Source organism: Enoplosus armatus, chromosome 3 (genome assembly GCF_043641665.1).
Source record: "Enoplosus armatus isolate fEnoArm2 chromosome 3, fEnoArm2.hap1, whole genome shotgun sequence".
Taxonomy (NCBI): Eukaryota; Metazoa; Chordata; class Actinopteri; order Centrarchiformes; family Enoplosidae; genus Enoplosus; species Enoplosus armatus.
This window is the reverse complement of record NC_092182.1, coordinates 7,138,331-7,155,847: the sequence shown is the minus strand read 5'-3', so window position 1 is coordinate 7,155,847 and position 17,517 is coordinate 7,138,331. Positions and strand designations below refer to the sequence as shown.

Genomic DNA, 17,517 nt, shown 5'->3' with positions numbered 1-17,517 from the left:
TGTGTGTGTGTGTGTGTGTGTGTGTGTGTGTGTGTGTGTGCTTCGTACATGTAGACCTCTCTGCCCCTTCTTTGCATTGTGACTTTAAAGCCTTCAGTGCACACATTACCTGTCTCTGCAGAGGTCCTTTGAAACCCAAATTAGCTGCCATGTGAAGTGCCTGGTCGTCTCGCACACCTTCAAATATATCTATCACTTCCTGTAAGATTTGTAGCGAAAGAGAAAGAGAGAGGGAGAGAAACAAATGGAAAAAGGGAGAGAGAGAGAACAAGGGGTCCAAACGCTGGGCTATAATCTGACACAAAGCGGATGTTCAAATTAAACTGCCGACATCATAATTAAGTAGTGGCAAGCTGCCAGACATAGAGAAAGGGGAGACTTGGGACTGAAACGATGGATTTATGATCATCAGACCCTCGTATCTTTGACTTTCAGATAGAGAGAAGCTCGCTTATAAGTTTTTTCATAGGTGGAAAAAAATGGATGAAGGATTTCAGGGTGCACAGTGGCGATGAAAATAAAGTATAAAACGGCAGCTGTCGTTAGCTGGCATGAACCAACTCTGTATAGACTAGGTCTGGGCCATATAGATTTTAATGAGATGTGTGAGGGGTGTGATGCGCCATCATGCGTGTTAGATAGCAACACCACAGCTGTGTATTGCATATACAATGTGAAATCTTCGGTAGACATAATGAATGACATAAATCTCAGCAGGATCTTTACAATCTGCTCTAACATCTGTGGAGTATAGCAAAACAAAGATATAAAACAATAGGAAAGGCAGGCAAACTCCATCTGTAATGCTTAAACTGTACATCTGTTAACAATGACAAGGACCTGTTTCCAAGTAGCCAAGTGACTACAGTGGATTGAGTTCTGTAAATGGAATCTAATTAATAGCAATATAAAACACAGAAGGCTGTGTGTTTGTGTGTATTTGTTCACGTGAAGCTTCAGTGTATTGCTGTACGTGCGCATCATGTTCAGCTGCTGCAGTGCGCATGCAGACAAGGCAATAAATGATAATTGAATTAGCAGAAAATACGAGACAGAGCACAGCTTCCATCGGTAAGACCCACTGGGCAATCCAGTCCTGGCATGATTTCAAGCCAAATAAAACGTTTGTCAATTATAGAGTAAGATCTTTGAGCGAAGATGGTGAGGAGCTTACACTTTTTAAAGAGTTCCATTGGAAAGATCAATCCATTTCTACTTCTGCACTGTTTTTGAGGCAGATAAATATAGTTTTCTTACTCTTCTCATTTGATATTGCAGTGATGGGTATAAACATAAACACAAATCACATACCTTAAAGATAAGTTCTGGGGTGCTGGCGGCTACCTCCTCGATATCCATACCTCCCTGGGGGCTTCCTACCATGACAGGACCATTACAGGAGCGGTCCATCAGAATGGCAAAGTAGGTCTCCCTGCTAATGTCCAGGGCCTCAGCAACCATCACCTGGACATGGCACAGCAGGAGAAAGAAGGGCTGATGGAGGAATGCAGCTAAGATACTGACTTGACTTCATAATATCATAAAAAGGTACCTACTGTCGCACTTATATTTGGCAAAACTTTGCAAGCTATAATTTTTACATCACAGTGCATCTTTAAAAAGGCTCACAGTAGATTGAACACAATGAAGGCAAATAAGCAGGGTCCATAGATTGGCATAATCTATGAAGCATAGCTCTGAGAAAATCTCATATGCTCCGAATGAGCGAAAGGGAAAGGCAAACAGAGGGGAACTTGGAATGTTTAGATTCCAGTAGATAAGCAGACCGAGGAAGCAAGCAAGAGCCTCTCACAACTGACAGGAAACCATCAGTTGTGTGGTGGTTAATGGGCTGTGGGTTTTCTGGATGGGGCGTTTGTTTGAACATGCGCAGCCCCTGTGTTCTGCTTCCACCCTATCACCCAGCGAATGAGGATGGATGGCCTTCTCTATCCTCCAAGTTAACAGACAGCGCTCCTATCTGCTTGTCCAAATGTTGTCTTCTTCAGTCACTCAAACGTTCTCTTAGGTTCCCTGTCATTTGACTTGTAGCCTGATTCTTCACTCAAACTAAACATATTCTATTCCCACTGTCTACTTCTTTTCCCCTCAACCGCTGTACCTGTTTTAGTCTCCTAAAGTCGTCTTCCACAACCATCTTTTACACACCCTGTCTCATCTTCCCTTATCTTCTCTCCCCATCCCTCAGTCCATCTCTATCCATGACAGCAAATCCATGTAGATGCTGAAGTGCTGCCCCCTTTTCCTGTGGTGTTCTCTACTCTGTGGTACAGCATGGGTTGACGGTTGACGTGAGCTCCATTGGCAGGTTGACAGCTAAGCTCTGGCTGTCATCAGGTAGTGACTACACCATTACTGTACTCAGTCAACGGCTGCTCTTGCCAGGTCTGATTTCAGTGCCGCAGGTGAAAGAGGGTGTTCTTGGTAAGACAATTAGATGGCCAACTGAAAGGCATGTCTCTTGCTCATGTCTAATTCAAGTTTTGTCCTGTTTATTTTAGTTGTTTCTTTGCCTTTTCCTCTGCATCTGAGGCATGGAATTCTGAGCTTGTGAACTTGGTTTTTATAAAAATCACAAGTGTGACACTCATTTGATTCCACCTAAACTAGGAGCAGGAGTTGGGTGGAATTGGGGGGTAGCAGGGGTCAACAGATATGGGGAGAGGCAAAGAAAGAGAGAGAGAACCAACACACAAGTCACAGACTGAGAAGGCTTCATCACCTGGAAATGTCTGTTTTGAGGAGATGCTGCATGCAGCATGCGAGTAGAGAAAATGATATTCCTGCTTGTTAGTGGCACATAGAAACAGTTGTTTACCAAACACTTTAAATTCACAGTGGGCCCCGCAATGAGCCATAACACCAGCCAGCGCAAACCCACAGTAAACAACAGTGGACAGCTACTATTTAAACCTAGCTGGGGAAAAAAACAAAAACCATAGAGCCAGACTGCCTTCACAGTCATTAATTTTACAGAACTGCATTACTGGACTCAAAATGCCTTGAAATGAGGTCACAAAAAGAGGGGGGGGGGACAAGAAATAGCAAAGTATATGTTTCCTTCTTTTAGTCTGCTCAGCGGCTCACCGTTTTCACTTTAACTCCGTCTTTCGGTGTCTGTTTGGTCGTCAGGTTGAAACCCAGCATCTTATTGGCCAGTTCCCCAACCACTGCAGGGCTGAAGGAGAGAGATTACAGGTCAAACTATATTAATTTAAAAAACAATCACTGAAAAGAAAAATGAAAGATGAGAAAAGCCGGTGAAACTGACAGTATAATAATTTATAATAATATAATAATAATATGAACAGAGATATGCCTCAGCACTTTATGGGCATTAATGTAACATATTCTGACAAAGCACAGCTTTTGGAGTCACATTGCTGTGAATGAACCTCTACTTATTCTCTTTAAAATCAGCCGGCATGCCGGAGCTGCTTCCGTAAGCCTGCCCTGGTTTTGTAAATGAATAGAAATGAAGCCAGGGGTTGTACTCATCCTTTGATAGATGAGGGGAAAGTGAACTGTGCACTCATGTCACTGTCTGGGGATGATGAACTTCAGCATATCTCACTTTGAAAAAGTTTCCGGCCATTCCAATCCCTGAAGTAGGGTGACGATGATACATGTCTGGGACAATTGTCATAAATCACATTTTTGCCTTTAAGGCGGCAGTAAGTGGTAGGTACCTTTACTAAAAAGATAGCACTGTTTTAGTGCATGAAAACGTGGTAGAGGGAAATGCAGTACCTGAGCAAAGAAAAGCTCTTTCAAGCCTTTTGAAAAATGCAGATTTTCAGTGTGAGCCTTCATTGGAGGAATACACCCATCACACTTTGTAATTCTAAGCTAGAATAAAATAAACCTCAGCAGCAGCACAAAACCAATCAACCTACGAGAGGAAAACTCAGTATGGGGTGCGTAACACTCCTGTTGACCTTAAAATCACTTTTTCAACATTTAATTGAGGGTAGTTATTCGAAAACGAGACACTGGAAGAAAGAAAAACTGTTTATTTGCAGCACAAGTAATCCTGACTGTTTTTGTGCCTAGGGAGCATCTTCAGAGAGCTCTTTGAGCCTGTTCACTCTAAAAGCCGCTGTCGTGGGAGAAATAATATGAATCTATCTCCTACAGTACCTCACAGTGTGCAATGCGCATAGGCATACTTACTCCTTAGTTAAGTGCACTCCACCTTTAAGACCACTGTCAAACACACCCTTGCCTCTGCCACCGGCCAGAATCTGGGCTTTCAGCACGATCTCCTTGGCATCTGAAAGACATACAGAGACGGATTGAGGGAGAGAGACAAGAGGAGGGAAATAAAGACAGAGAAAGAGAGACAGAGCACTTAAGATATAGGCTCAGCACCTTGAATGCCCCCTTGAGTCTGCCACTTATCTGTCTATCTGATTGAAGGAAGGAGGGGAAGAGGGAAGGAGAGGGGTGAGTGCGATATGTGAAAAGATTAGGGATTTTGTCGGCAAGAAGTTTACACTCCAGAGTTCAGCACCCATCCACAAGGAAAATAACCCCAGCACTACTGATTACACTGTATAATAGGAATTACTGTACCTATTATTAAAATGGACATAAAAAGATCTTTTAAACAATGGCAAGAGACTCTGTGAGGCTGTACTAAACAACAAAGTCTTTAGGATTCTTCGCCTGGGAATCATGAATGTCTGTACTATATGCTGTGCCAGTCCATCGAGCAGGTGTAGAGATATTTCACCCAATTACAGTGTCCACTTGATCCGTTTCATTGGTGTGTTTCCTTACGACTGGCATCTGGTTACAATTTCAGTGCAAGGAGGGAAATACGGAACTGCACAACTCCTGGAAACTTTCACATGACCTTGCTCCAATTATATAACCACCCTGCCTCCCCTTTGCTGTCTCTGCCACCTTGCAAGAACTTGCACATCAGGAGGAGGCCCCTCAGCTGTCTATTCAGCATCCTGCCCACAATCTCCCTCTATTCAAATGGAGCGAGGACACTTGATGAAAGACAGTCTCAGGCTAGGTTATTATTATCTAGGTGGGGGAGATCAGCCATTGACAGGTGGCTGCCATCAGGGTGGGAAGTGGGTGGTAGGGAGAGTGGAGGGGGATGATCTGCCGTGCGATGGCTAGAAAGACACCTTGACCTTGATTGCTGGAGACAAGCTCCTCCCCCCTCGACTGCTTAAAAAAAAAAAAAAAAAAAAAAAAAAAACTTGCAAGGTAGAGAACGTCTAGACGGGAGCTGGTGAGCCGAGAGAGCCTAAAAACTCTGGCTGTGCTCACTGCTGCTGTAGTGAGAAAAGGACCCCGAGAAAATAGCCTCTGACAGGGTGGCAGGGATTAAACTAACACTGTATTAGAGAGGCCCGTTCTCTGTGGTGAGTCGAAGGCTGAGAGGGGAGGAAGCAAGCGAGAGAATGAGAGAATAAAGGTGTGCTCATATGCAAAGGGCTTTGAGAGGAGTCATAAATGAATAAATATGTTAATAAAAAACTGCTACTGCGCAAAATTAAAAAGAGTTCAAAGCAAGATGAAATAGAGTGTCCTGCGGGCATGTGCGGCGGAGAGGGACGGCACAAAGGAAATGACTTTTGCTTTAAAGAAGAAATAAAGGAACACGTGGAAGAACAAAGATGTAGCCCAATAGGGAGATTGCATTGTGTGAGGTGTGGAGAAAGGTAAGAGTGGTATTGACATAATCATGAGGACCTTAAAAAAGCAAGATATGGTTTTAAAGTGGAGGTGTATTAAATATATTAAAAGGCATGTAATGTGCCAGGGAAGGTAATGGAGTGAGAACGAGGCAGGTGTTCATTCCTGCTGCACTAGTAATTGATAGCAAACCTGCTTATTATGCGGCACACAACAAGATATTGTAGCAATATCAGCAATTATGAATGGGCACTGAAGGAGCAATGTGCTGATAACAAGAGGAAACTTTATAAAAGAAGACGCAAAATGAGAAGAACTAAAAGATATAATGTGATAAAATGCATTCACGGTGCATCTCAAACACTGTATGATGAAAACAAGTATACCATTCTCACAGAAAAAGAAAGAAAGATCTGCAGAACCAAATTCTCTGGTTAAAATTGAAACACCACTCTCTGTGGAAATACATGGAGAGGATAATGATGTCCTCAAAGATCACAGTGAACATGGTGCATGGTAAAGAGCAGGGCGACCATTATCTGGTAGTATGACAGACATGAGATGGCCTCTAACACTCAGACAAAGGTTGGTCCCTAATGAGTGTGGAGCAGAGTGGGGAGTGGACGGAAAAGCAGTAGTGGTATGTAAAATCATGCTTTTATGTTCAACCCAGACACTGCGATGAACCAAGGGGAAAGAAGGGCACATGTCTGAAGTTAATCAGTAAAGACACTGTTTCAAAGTCAGAGCTTAAGGTGTTCAGACCGTGAAAAACATGCAATATTAAATCTGTAAACTGAGAGGTCACGCTAATGAAGGGTGACACACAGCATTCTGGGTCTGTTCTCTCAGACAGCAATATGTGGTACATTCTGCCCAAGATGCTTCCTCCAAAGTGTGTTTTCATAATTGTGAGTGTGTGCAATACGCAGAGCCTATATGTACTAGTTGCATAACAAACCATTTCTTTACTTGTTGCAGCCACAATAATTAGAAATACCTCCTGCAAAAAGTGGTTTGGTTATTAGTGGAAGGAAAATTCTTTCCTTGGGGGGGGGGGGGGGGGGCGCTGTGGTTGCATAATCAGTTCTCCACTTCCATTTGTATCTGAGAAAGATTTTCATCTCCATTTATTTTCTATATCTTGGGGACACAGGGGAGGAGATTAACATCGCACAACATCTCCAATCACATCACATGCAATCGGAGTAATGTGGTCATCATCCTCAGGCCGTACTCACTTCCCAGTAATGAGTGCAAATCAACTCCCAGTCTGCCAGTGACAGCAGCTGGCAAAGAGGATGTTCTTCTACAATCAGTGTCTCGTTCACCCCCCTTCTTTCAGTGCACTTTCCTCACTTTTCTGTGTAGCCCATGGGTGGCCAGCAGCAGAGTTAGCTTTGGTCTGATATCTAATTAAGCCTTCGAGGCTGTGCCATGAGGGGGGTGCTGGCTGGTAAGGGACAGATGTAGGCTGTGCGCCAATCCAGAGAGAGTAAGATGTGGCTACCATCTGCATGGAGAGAGAGAAAGATCAGGACGGCCTTCCACAGCGTGCATGTGTGCTGTAATGAAAGTAATGTGGCGGCTAAATGGAGAAGACTAATCAAACTCTTGGGAGAGAGGAGAAAACAAACACAAGCGCACACAGCCACAATCAAACACCACAGAGAGCCTGAGCCTTCCTATGGATAAATGCCATTAACACCAGAGGAAAGAAAAAACAAAAACGAAACATCTCTCAACCGTAAGCGTTTGTGCTCTTCATGACAGTGCACCTCCTGGTTATGATGCATGAGAGTGTTGATCGCTGCCAAACAGGCGGAAATTAGTCTTTAGAAAAAATAAAGGTCTTAAATGTCAGTCTTCAAGACCATTAAAACAAATAATGTAGCCGTAATTATTCTTTTCCCAGAATTTTTTGGAATTAGTTCCAAGCAGCTAAACATAATTCATAATTCAGGGGTATTCCAGTACTATAAGTAGAAAGAACAACAATCTGTGCCTAGATTTGATTCCATCTAGTGGCACATGGCGTGTTTTTAAATAAACTTCAATTATGTTGTCAACTGCGTATTGATAGCTACAGAAAGCTATTGGAGCACTCACTTCACCACGGGGCTCTGTGTCACATGCATGGCTCACTGATATTGGGAACAATGAACTAATAACCTACTATAGCAAAAAGCAACAAAGGCAAAGCAGAATATTAATGAATATGAATGAAAACAGGGCAACTATTTAATAAGCTTCACTAATTGCATAAGTAGAAGACTGAATATGTAGCATGTGGATTTCCCTTGCATGTGTATAAAAAGGTCAACACTTATTTCTGTACAATGTTCAGTGGAATAGCCTTGACAACACATCATGTTTTAATTACACTTGGGCACCGCCAGGTCCAGCAAATGGAACAGGCCGTTGTTTAATATTTAGGCTCCTTGTGTGATGCTTGCAGCGGTATCGCTGGTATTATCTTGGACAAGTTCAGCTTTCCATAAACTTTTACCATTTCCAATTCTGCCAGACTGCGAAAAGGTCAGACAGAAAATGGCTCTCCATTCATGCAGCGATGGCATGTGAACCAAAAAGAAAACCTTAAGTTTTTCTTCTAACTTGACATATAATGGCCTTGGAATGCTTAAAGCTAAATACGTTTTCCTGTTCAGTTGAGGTTGAAAAGTCAACAAACATTGATAAATCCTAACCATGCTATACAAAGTCCTGATGCTGGGACATCTGTCAGACCAAATGTTGGGAATTGTATAACAAGGGACAAACAAACGCACAAAAAGCCAAAGATAACAACAATTTGACCTCTTTGTTCACTACAACTAAATCCATCATTATCATCTCGCTGTCTTGTCTGAGCCCACTGTTCCTGTGTCCGTCTCTGCCTCTAATGATGCCATCTCAGTGCTACCCAGTGGAGGAGGATATCAGCATCCCGGACCGACAGTGGCACCTCTGTGTGGCACCTCCTTCAGTCACCGCTTGCATGACTATTGAGTCCTCATTAGAGGACAAGTCCACCATGCTTTCAGACATAGACAGCACTTCTAATGACATCCTGAGATGGCCCTGGTCTCCTCTCAGTGACAGAGAGGTGCGGTTTCAAACCCCTGGCTGAGAGTTTTTCATTGCCATACAACCAGAGGGGTGACAGTAATGATAATGGTGTTGTGGAAAGGTGGGTGCTAAATGACCACGGGGATATCTGTAGGGAGAATCATTTGTTTGAGAAGGAAAAGCCTCTGCAAAGACGTTTACTTGTCTCAAGCTACATCATGAGACAGCTAACTAGTAAAATACTACCTCTGGGTGGTAGACAAACAAGTGACCAAGAGTCTACACAAACATGAGCTGCTCATTTCTCATTATTGACTGAACATTTTTCATCAGCTCAACTGAACAATAGCAGAAAAAGCTATTCTAAATGCAACCAACATCTGCTGCTGCTGCTGCTGCTGCTGCACTGGTGGGAAGGAGGACTACTTGCAATGCCATTTCTACTATACGAGTAATGAAGCGTGCCTAATGGTTAGAGGTCCCTACAACAAGCATAATGATGTTTCCTCCAGTGCAATTCCTTTTGCTGAACCTGACTTAACTCTCAACTCCAACTAATACCAACATGACTAGGTAGCCTGTGTTTATGCAAAGTACCCTGACAACAAATAATAGGCCACATGTTCACTTTTACTGGCACATTAGTATCATCCTAATACGATAGAGGCGATGTGTGAGAAATAATTCCATGTCTCACCCACAATATGAATAGGTTAGGGTGCGTAATGAGGAGGTGGAAACACTAAGCTGCTTACAGAAATCAGCTCTTTGAGAGACAGGCCGCTTTACCCTGCAAAGCCTATTTACAGCTGTTAAGACAATTTCAGATGCATGGCTTTTTCTTACCAAACGAGAGACCTAAGAGCCAGCTAATGTATGGCATGACAACAGGTCCTTGGAGAGGCCAGCGTAATGTGTGTCTGTGTCTGAGCTCTTGTATTGCATATGTGATTCGGTGCATTTTTGCAGTTATTATACAGCCTAAAATGTGTTTCTGAATGAAGCTGGTGCAGGGTCTGTCAGTGGGCTGCTGTGCCGGTGTTGATAACCTTCTGTTTCAAACCAGCCCCTCCCCATCTTCTCTCCTCATCGGGTGTGTGTGTTATCTTGGCAGATAGTAGAGACAGGAAAACTGCAGACTAACATCTGTCTTCCTGTGTGACAGGCCAGCCCTCTGAAGGGACGAGAGCTTTTCTGTCCATCAGCGGGAGCCCTGCAGGGAGTGGGATGGTGAGGGAGAGATGCCTGCAGTTCACTCCAGCTAACTCCCTACACTCATTTATTTCCCCTACAATGTGATCAAAGTGGCAAACAAAGACACTGACGTACTGGTGTAGTACTACATTTAATTTACAGGAGGGTGGGGTATAAATTCAGGGGCGTTAGGCACTACAGACAAAGACCAAGGAGGATAAGTAAGGGAGAGCAACAACAGACCGAAGTAAAAGGGGAATGAAAGAGAAAAAGTGAACAAAAGAGATAAGAGATGAGCGGGTTAAAAACAGAGGGACTGAAGCAAAAGTGAAAGGTCAGAATGTGTGGGTAAAATGTAGAGGAAAGAGCAATGTTGTTTTGACTTGACATTACCAGTTAATAGCTATGTAAATGGACTTCAACCCATTTATGTATAAGTTATTATCATAATGCTCATTTCAAACCCTGGCCACTTAAACTGCAGCAGCATGGTTAATGGTTGTAAATTTGTCAAGTGATTTTCTTTTATTATTGTGCACAGACCAGATCAGTGTCATAAGTATATACAAGTAGTATAATACCCAAATATTCCACCCAAGTGAACAAGAAATAACAGTGTGAATTCAAACAATCTATTATTCCACTTTGTTCTTCTGCAAACAGCACAGTTGCAGTGTACAGTTGACACAAAGACAAAGTACTGAGTATATATACTGAGTACAAAGTGGTCAAATGTCTGTAGTGTAAAAAGAAGTCATCTCAGTGGAAGTGGAAGTCAAAGGCTCAAAACATGAAACAATCAAATCCAAACACAAGCACTCTGTCACATGCAGGCCCGTGTGAGACACAGTGGCGCCACACGTGTTGCGTACAATGTGACAGTATTCATTTTACGAGAACTGATGCCATAAGAGCACAGTGAAATATACTGTATGTGCAAAAGCACGGTATCAACAGGTCAAATTTAATGACATTTAAATGTGCAGGGTGTTCAAGTCAGTTTCTTTTTTTGGTCCATTGGTACTGGTACATATACTGCTGTATATTGACATCTGTGAGAGCACATCTTCTGTGATGTTAGAGCTGTCACAATGGATGGAGAGAATTGTATTGAGCTATAACAATATCCTGACCTCCATGTCCTGGCATTATTAAGATAACATTAAAGAAGGAATTGGTTGCCATAGCTTTGGTTCTTGGTTCAAGTAAAATCAAGTAATCAAGTAAAAAATACCCACTAAAGACTCACGTAAACGTATATACTGTGCATGAAGCTACATATACTGTGCGTGTCTGTTGATGATTGCTTGCAAGTGTTTTCTCAGTTTGTAAGTACACTTTACAAAGTCTTTGAAGTTTCAACCACCAAACACTTTCTCATCTAACTCTGACACTATGCCCGGGGCTGTTGCAGGTAATCTTATCATTGAAGAGCTAGTTTACTTATCGTGTCTTGCATAGTTTTATAACTCAATAGCATATACACAAAGTCCATTGGGCTTTTCCCCTCCCACGATGACTTACAAGCTCATTTGAAATGGACATCATTAAACCAACAATAACTTTGTTTCTGTTGCTATCACAGCCAGGCTGCCATCATGTTTCACAAACAGCACGGCAATGGTAACCGCTCGCTGATGGAAATTGAAAGGCTGGCAGTACGAGTATGAGGACGGCTACAACTGCAACATCCTGTAAGACTTCTTTTGAAGTTCAAGAACCCATTGTAAGTGCAGTTCCCTTAATAGACGAGCAGCTGCCTCAGTGGCCTCTGTCCAGTAGACCAACGAGAAGAGGACACGACGAGGTTCCAGCTGGTGTTCGTACGAACACAAATTTACAAAGCTAAGAGGGTCGTCTTATCCCTCACTTCTTCAGACAAAGACAGAAGTGAAAGGGCCATGGTTGAGCCAACTCTACGCAGTACTAACTGCTACTGTCAGCGCTTTTCACCAGAGACTCTGCCGCATTTTCTGAAGGGGGAAGATGAAAGTGGTCTTAAAAGCCGCTTGAAGTATTGAAGTGCATGAGGCGGCTCTAGTGGGGACTGTGAATGAGAGGGGAGGGGATGCACAGTGAGGAGAGGTCTGGCCATGTTCCATGTCTGACAGTGAGATATATTTGTCTGTTCCTAGTTGAAAAGGAAGCGGGTCCCATGTGTCCATAAGGTGTATAGTACAGCTATGACTTTACTTCTTTTTTGTTTTTATTCAACACACTATTAAACGGTTGGGTATGTCCAAACTTTTCTTAGTCACTGGTGAGACAGGATTGGTATCACACACAGAGAGCCAAGCATAATAGAATTTGATGACAAAGGACCCAGGTCTTATTCAACACTGTTATCCAAATCCAGGTAGTCAAAAATTGGAACCGAACTGAAGTGAATACAAAGAAAAGGCACACAGAGGGAAAGCAATGGGGGAAAAATATCACTGCATGGCTTCTTACAAATCCACTGCTCAATGAAGCATGGAATAGCCTTAATAAAACATGCAATTTAGGGCCAGTATTATCCAGATAATGGCTTTCTCACTGAGCAAGTGTTGGGACACAATGACATAAAAGAGAAACTAAAGCATGAGCTGCTGATGTGCCACAGTAGCAAATCACTAATCAACACCCACGACAGGGCTTCAGAATCTCTTTTTGATCAGTGAAGCCCCTCTACACTGCATTTATGATCAAACTTTAAATAAAATGCAACTAAACACAAGTTTGATTGACACTTTTCAGTCACGTTCAATTCATTCAAATTCATGCGAACAGAGCAGCCTGTTTCGCTGTTCCGCTACCTCACTTGAGAGACAAGCTAACAGGTGACTTCAGATATGCTGCTGTGGTAATGTCACTGTAAGGCAGTTGCCTTTTTAAAAAAGGTAACAACATTTTTTTTGCTGTATCCAAGACTTTTTACATTGAATTTAAAATGCTTCCACACATAACTTCTCATCACTTCTCCTGACGCGCTCACAACTGCTCAACATTCGCTCGCTCGTCAAATTGACTTGAGACTTTGGAGGCGGGGATGGAATAGAGAGTGGCTGATGTCTCCCCTTCTTCTTTGTGCAGCATTCAAATACTGATTTGGACGTCGATTACCATGGCAACGGTAGAAGCTTTGAAGCTTCGAAGCATTCGGGTCAGCCCTGGATCAATTTTTTGGTTCAAATGATTGTCAGTTACAAATGAAAAGTGACAGCCCTACATGTTCATTAAAAAGTATACCCCGAAATAGTGGTAGACATTAATGTGAAAAATGATTCCACGCACAACAAACAGGTGGGGCCTTCCAGCTGCCATACTAATGGTCCTCTCAATCATCGAATATGGAAACACGTTAAAACAAAAGTAGACGTGACTAAATAAACTGAGAAAGCATAGAAGAGCACCTCCACTGGCACATAGGCCAGTCAGGAAGGGGGGGGGGGGGGGGGGGGGGGGGGACTGGGTAAGATGCAAACGTCACGCATGGATGAGGAACTCCTCAAACGGCTTGTGGTGATGCCCATGGTGGAGGAGTGTTTCTATGACAGATGGTACAGCCTAGCAGTGTGTTGGGTTAGTAGAGAAGCATATGGTACTTTCTAGATGATCTCATACACCAGCGCCAGGCCCAGTCGGAGGTGTAAACGCTTCTCTGCACCCTGCCAGAGAAAACAGAACCAAAGATATCACCAGCAAAAAAAAAAATTGTGTGACCATGTGAAAAAAGTGTGAGCATGTGTGTTGTGCCATATCTTATGTGGCTTTAGCAATTTATTTCACTCTTACTAATAAACCTAATGTATCACCACTACTGAGAACTGAAAATTCTATAAAATCAAAGCAAACATCCAGACTGATATTAGAGATAGACTTTTTTGAATGTTCATTGCACACATCAAAAAGTGAATCAAAGATTCCAAAGTAACCTTTTGTTACTTTGTTACATGTTTGACCAGTAATTTCAGTGCATCATCTCCATACATCTGTGGTTATAGAACTGCAACACACTGAAGTGCAGGTACCGGCCACAAATATGCAGGATTTTATGGCTGGGAACTTTCTGTCTGACCTCCCAGGTGCTGTCACAGTTACAGCTGCCCAGGCCTTTTACGCCACTGAGTCCCTCCAACTCAGTGGAAAGATGCTAGCTTCTGGTTTACAATGAGAGTGGTCTCAATTTGCAGATCACAGACCAGAGACATAGGGGGGTCTGAGCTGCCACAGAGAGCAGAAAACTAAATTAGCAGACAGAAAACAATCACTTTAAGATACACACAACAACAGTGTCCTTGGCCTTGAGCAATTTTCATTCACACATCATCTGAGGCACAGTGTGAGCCTCATTGACTTGGCTTTTAGAGCTCTTGAAGATGCCCAGTAGCCAAAAAAAAGAGCCTCTCTCCTTTTTGGAAAAAAATTAACCACTACAGAATTGCCAACAAAATGCTTTAGTGCAGGAACTGATGTGTACCTCAGCCAACAACATTTTGAGTGCTTTCAAGCATGGCGACTTAAGAAAGCAATGCGCGGCGAATTGAAACTGATGGAGATGCATTTGTCAGATGAGTAGATCCTACAGATCTCTCTCTTTTGCTCTCCCTCATACACTATCACAAAAAGCACAAGCATAACCAAATCTGCACACCTGCATACACACATACACACCCCGCGCCTCATCAATGAGCTAATGTCAAGGCAGCTCCCTATTATTCAGTACGCCAACATATCAAACTAACTATCCCTCTAATAAGCACACATGAGATTTGACAGCCATGCATAAAAACTGCTCTGTTTACACTGAATATTCATAACTGAGTGAAATAAATTAAAATGCGTCCTACCTCTGTTAATTGTCATTCTGGCAGCAAGGCTGTGCTAAATACAACAAAGTGAAAAAGAGCAGCAGAGGCAGACGGAGGTGAACGAGGAGTAAGAGAAATTAAGGTAACTAAAAAACTGAAAACAAGACAGAAAGAACAAAAACAGAACAGAAATTGTAATCGCAACACAATTTGTCAAAAGGAAAGTCAGGAGGATGACAACGGTAAAGAAGGACAACATATTCCGAACATCATCTGATATGAGGTGTTCATATACACGAGTGTATGTTGCTCCCATTCATCACACAAGCTCAACATGCGGTGAAGATAAGAATCCAAAGCAATGTTTTCTTCCATCGCCACTTTGTCAATGAATGATTGCTGTGGGAGGCAGGAGGCATGGCAGACATGAAGGGCTCTCTCAGCAAGGAAGGGGAGGGAAGATGTGGTTTTGATTTAGAATTCGGACTGAAAATCCATCAAGATTTGCTCAACAGATGCATCTGTCAAGCAGGTGGCGACACACAAAGTGAACTGCATAATCACATTCTCTTTGACTGTAGCAGGGGCACAGGTATGAATGTGAGTGCGTGTGCATATTTGTGGGCATGTGCATGGCCGTGCATATTTGCTTCGAAGGTAAAGACGAAATCTATATTCATTACTGGACTATCTCAAAACTGCTAGATAGCAACCAGGTGTTTGTGAAAAACCTGCATAATAGTATATATATATATATATATATATATATATATATATATATGAGTGTGCTCACATTACTGCAAAAGGAAAGGCATTTCAGGCTCACATTGACTGACGCTATATACCGTTATCGATTATGTATGTAGGCCATAAAGAAGGGGATCTGCCAAAGAAGACACCGCTTCCAAATCTGTATACCCACAGATTTTTCAAAGATGTGGTTATTGGAATAGTGGTACCAAGTACTGGTGATGCATGAAGAGCCACAAAACTCCTTCAGGTGATTTCCTGGAACAAGTTCTTGCTCCATTTCCCAGTACCAGTATCACCCTCTTGCACACCTCAAAGCAGGTACACACTTGCATCATGAGATGTGTATGTATTGCTCCACAGAGTGCTTAACATTGTTTTTGAGACGGATTGACAATGTGTCTTTACTCAAACTCTGACTATATTTTTTATTTGTCCATCTGATGACTTTATGCTTTCTTTACACTAATTGGTACTATTTCTAATTAGCTAATTGGTTGTTTCATGAACCTGATGAAGCACTGAACTAAATGCGCTAATAAAAGATACTTCATCCAATGTATTTTTAATGGGCTGAGTGTTGGGTTCCTACCACAACATTTTGTAGCTTAATTTTTCTGACCTCTTTAAGGTCACATTTTAAGAAGCCTAGAAATAGAGGTGCTGCTGAAACCTGACTGCAGCATGCCATAGTAGCATCACATTACACACATCAATTATTGATTCTGCAGAGAGACATTTGCGTGTACTTTCCCCATTTGCTGAAGAGCGTAGCACACCTTTGGAAGAATAAATGAGGATTGTCTTAGTTCTATAACCAGACAAAAGAACAAGATAACCAAATGCCTAAAATCTTTTGAGAGACATTTTTTATTAAAAACATTTAGATATTAAATGATGTTATACAACTTCAAGGTCCAAAAGTTTATTCTTCAAAACTACAGCTCTGCGTTTGGGACACAAACACACACACACACACAAACATTAAATGCTTGGGTATGAAACTAGTGGATCTGGGTCATTGGTTTTGGACCGACAGCAGGAGTTACTGTGCCATTCTCCCAGTGTCCCAGTGGAGCACACATTAGAAAAACTTTGGACTTTCTGATAACTCCCTGCACGGCTCACCCAGTATGGGGCCACAGAAATCAAACCCTACTTTCCATGAGCCATTAGCTGGTTGCGAGTCACCCATCTGCCACAATGTAAACTCTCCCCTAAGAGTTGTCATTCAAGTTAAAAGGGAATCAATGGTCCATGTCGGATTTTTTTTTTATGTTTTGATAGAGAGGGAGAAAGATTTTAAGGTATTTGTCCTCAGCGGTAATAGACCAAATCAATGTGTCCCTTTTAGTGGATTTGGGCCACTCTAAAGTACATGAGAGGAGTGAGAGGAGTTTTTATATAGCATAGCTGCAATTGAACTGTCAACTTAAACACTTCATGGTTAAGTGAGTGTAGCAGAGAGGAGAATACTGGTTGGTGTGCCTGTGTGTGTGAGTGTCAGTGTGGGTGTGTGCTCATATGAGCAAGCTTACCCTACGCATGTCATTCATCTGGGTCTGTGCCTCCATGCTTGACTGGCTCATTCTATTGTGTATGCAGGGAACCAGGGGCTCACAGCAGGATATCAGCACCACGCAGAAATCCATTGGAGTCGCTCCTGGTCAGCTAAGATACCCAGACCATCCATATCCCCTGTACAGAGCCATACCCCGTGTCCTCTACAGTGGAAAGCCATGAAACGAAGCTCCATCCAGGGCTGGCTTCACACCCGGGCCTCCCCCTCCCCCTCTGGGAGTCAGAGCTTGACACTCTCAGTTTGCATTTCAGCCCAACAGATCTTAACTAAAGAGGTTACTGATCTCCCTCTTTCTCTCATTCTCTATCACATTCACGTATGACCTAACACGGCCCAAGAGTGAGCCGTACGCAAGACGCAGTGTGTATCTGAAGAAATGAAGCGTCAGTAGATGCTCACTTGCATGTTTTAATCACGAGCCAGCAATTGTCACAGAATACAAAAAGTGGGAGA

General features: G+C 42.6%; 1 protein-coding gene across 1 annotated transcript in view; it reads right to left on the bottom strand.

The window, feature by feature from the left end:
* Positions 1-17,517, bottom strand: part of suclg2 (succinate-CoA ligase GDP-forming subunit beta) — an 84,120-nt gene that overhangs the window by 48,124 nt on the left and 18,479 nt on the right. Inside the window, 4 exon segments of the mRNA XM_070902370.1 lie at positions 110-199; positions 1,312-1,464; positions 3,109-3,199; positions 4,195-4,294. Of these exon segments, the coding sequence (XP_070758471.1) occupies positions 110-199; positions 1,312-1,464; positions 3,109-3,199; positions 4,195-4,294 (434 nt within the window).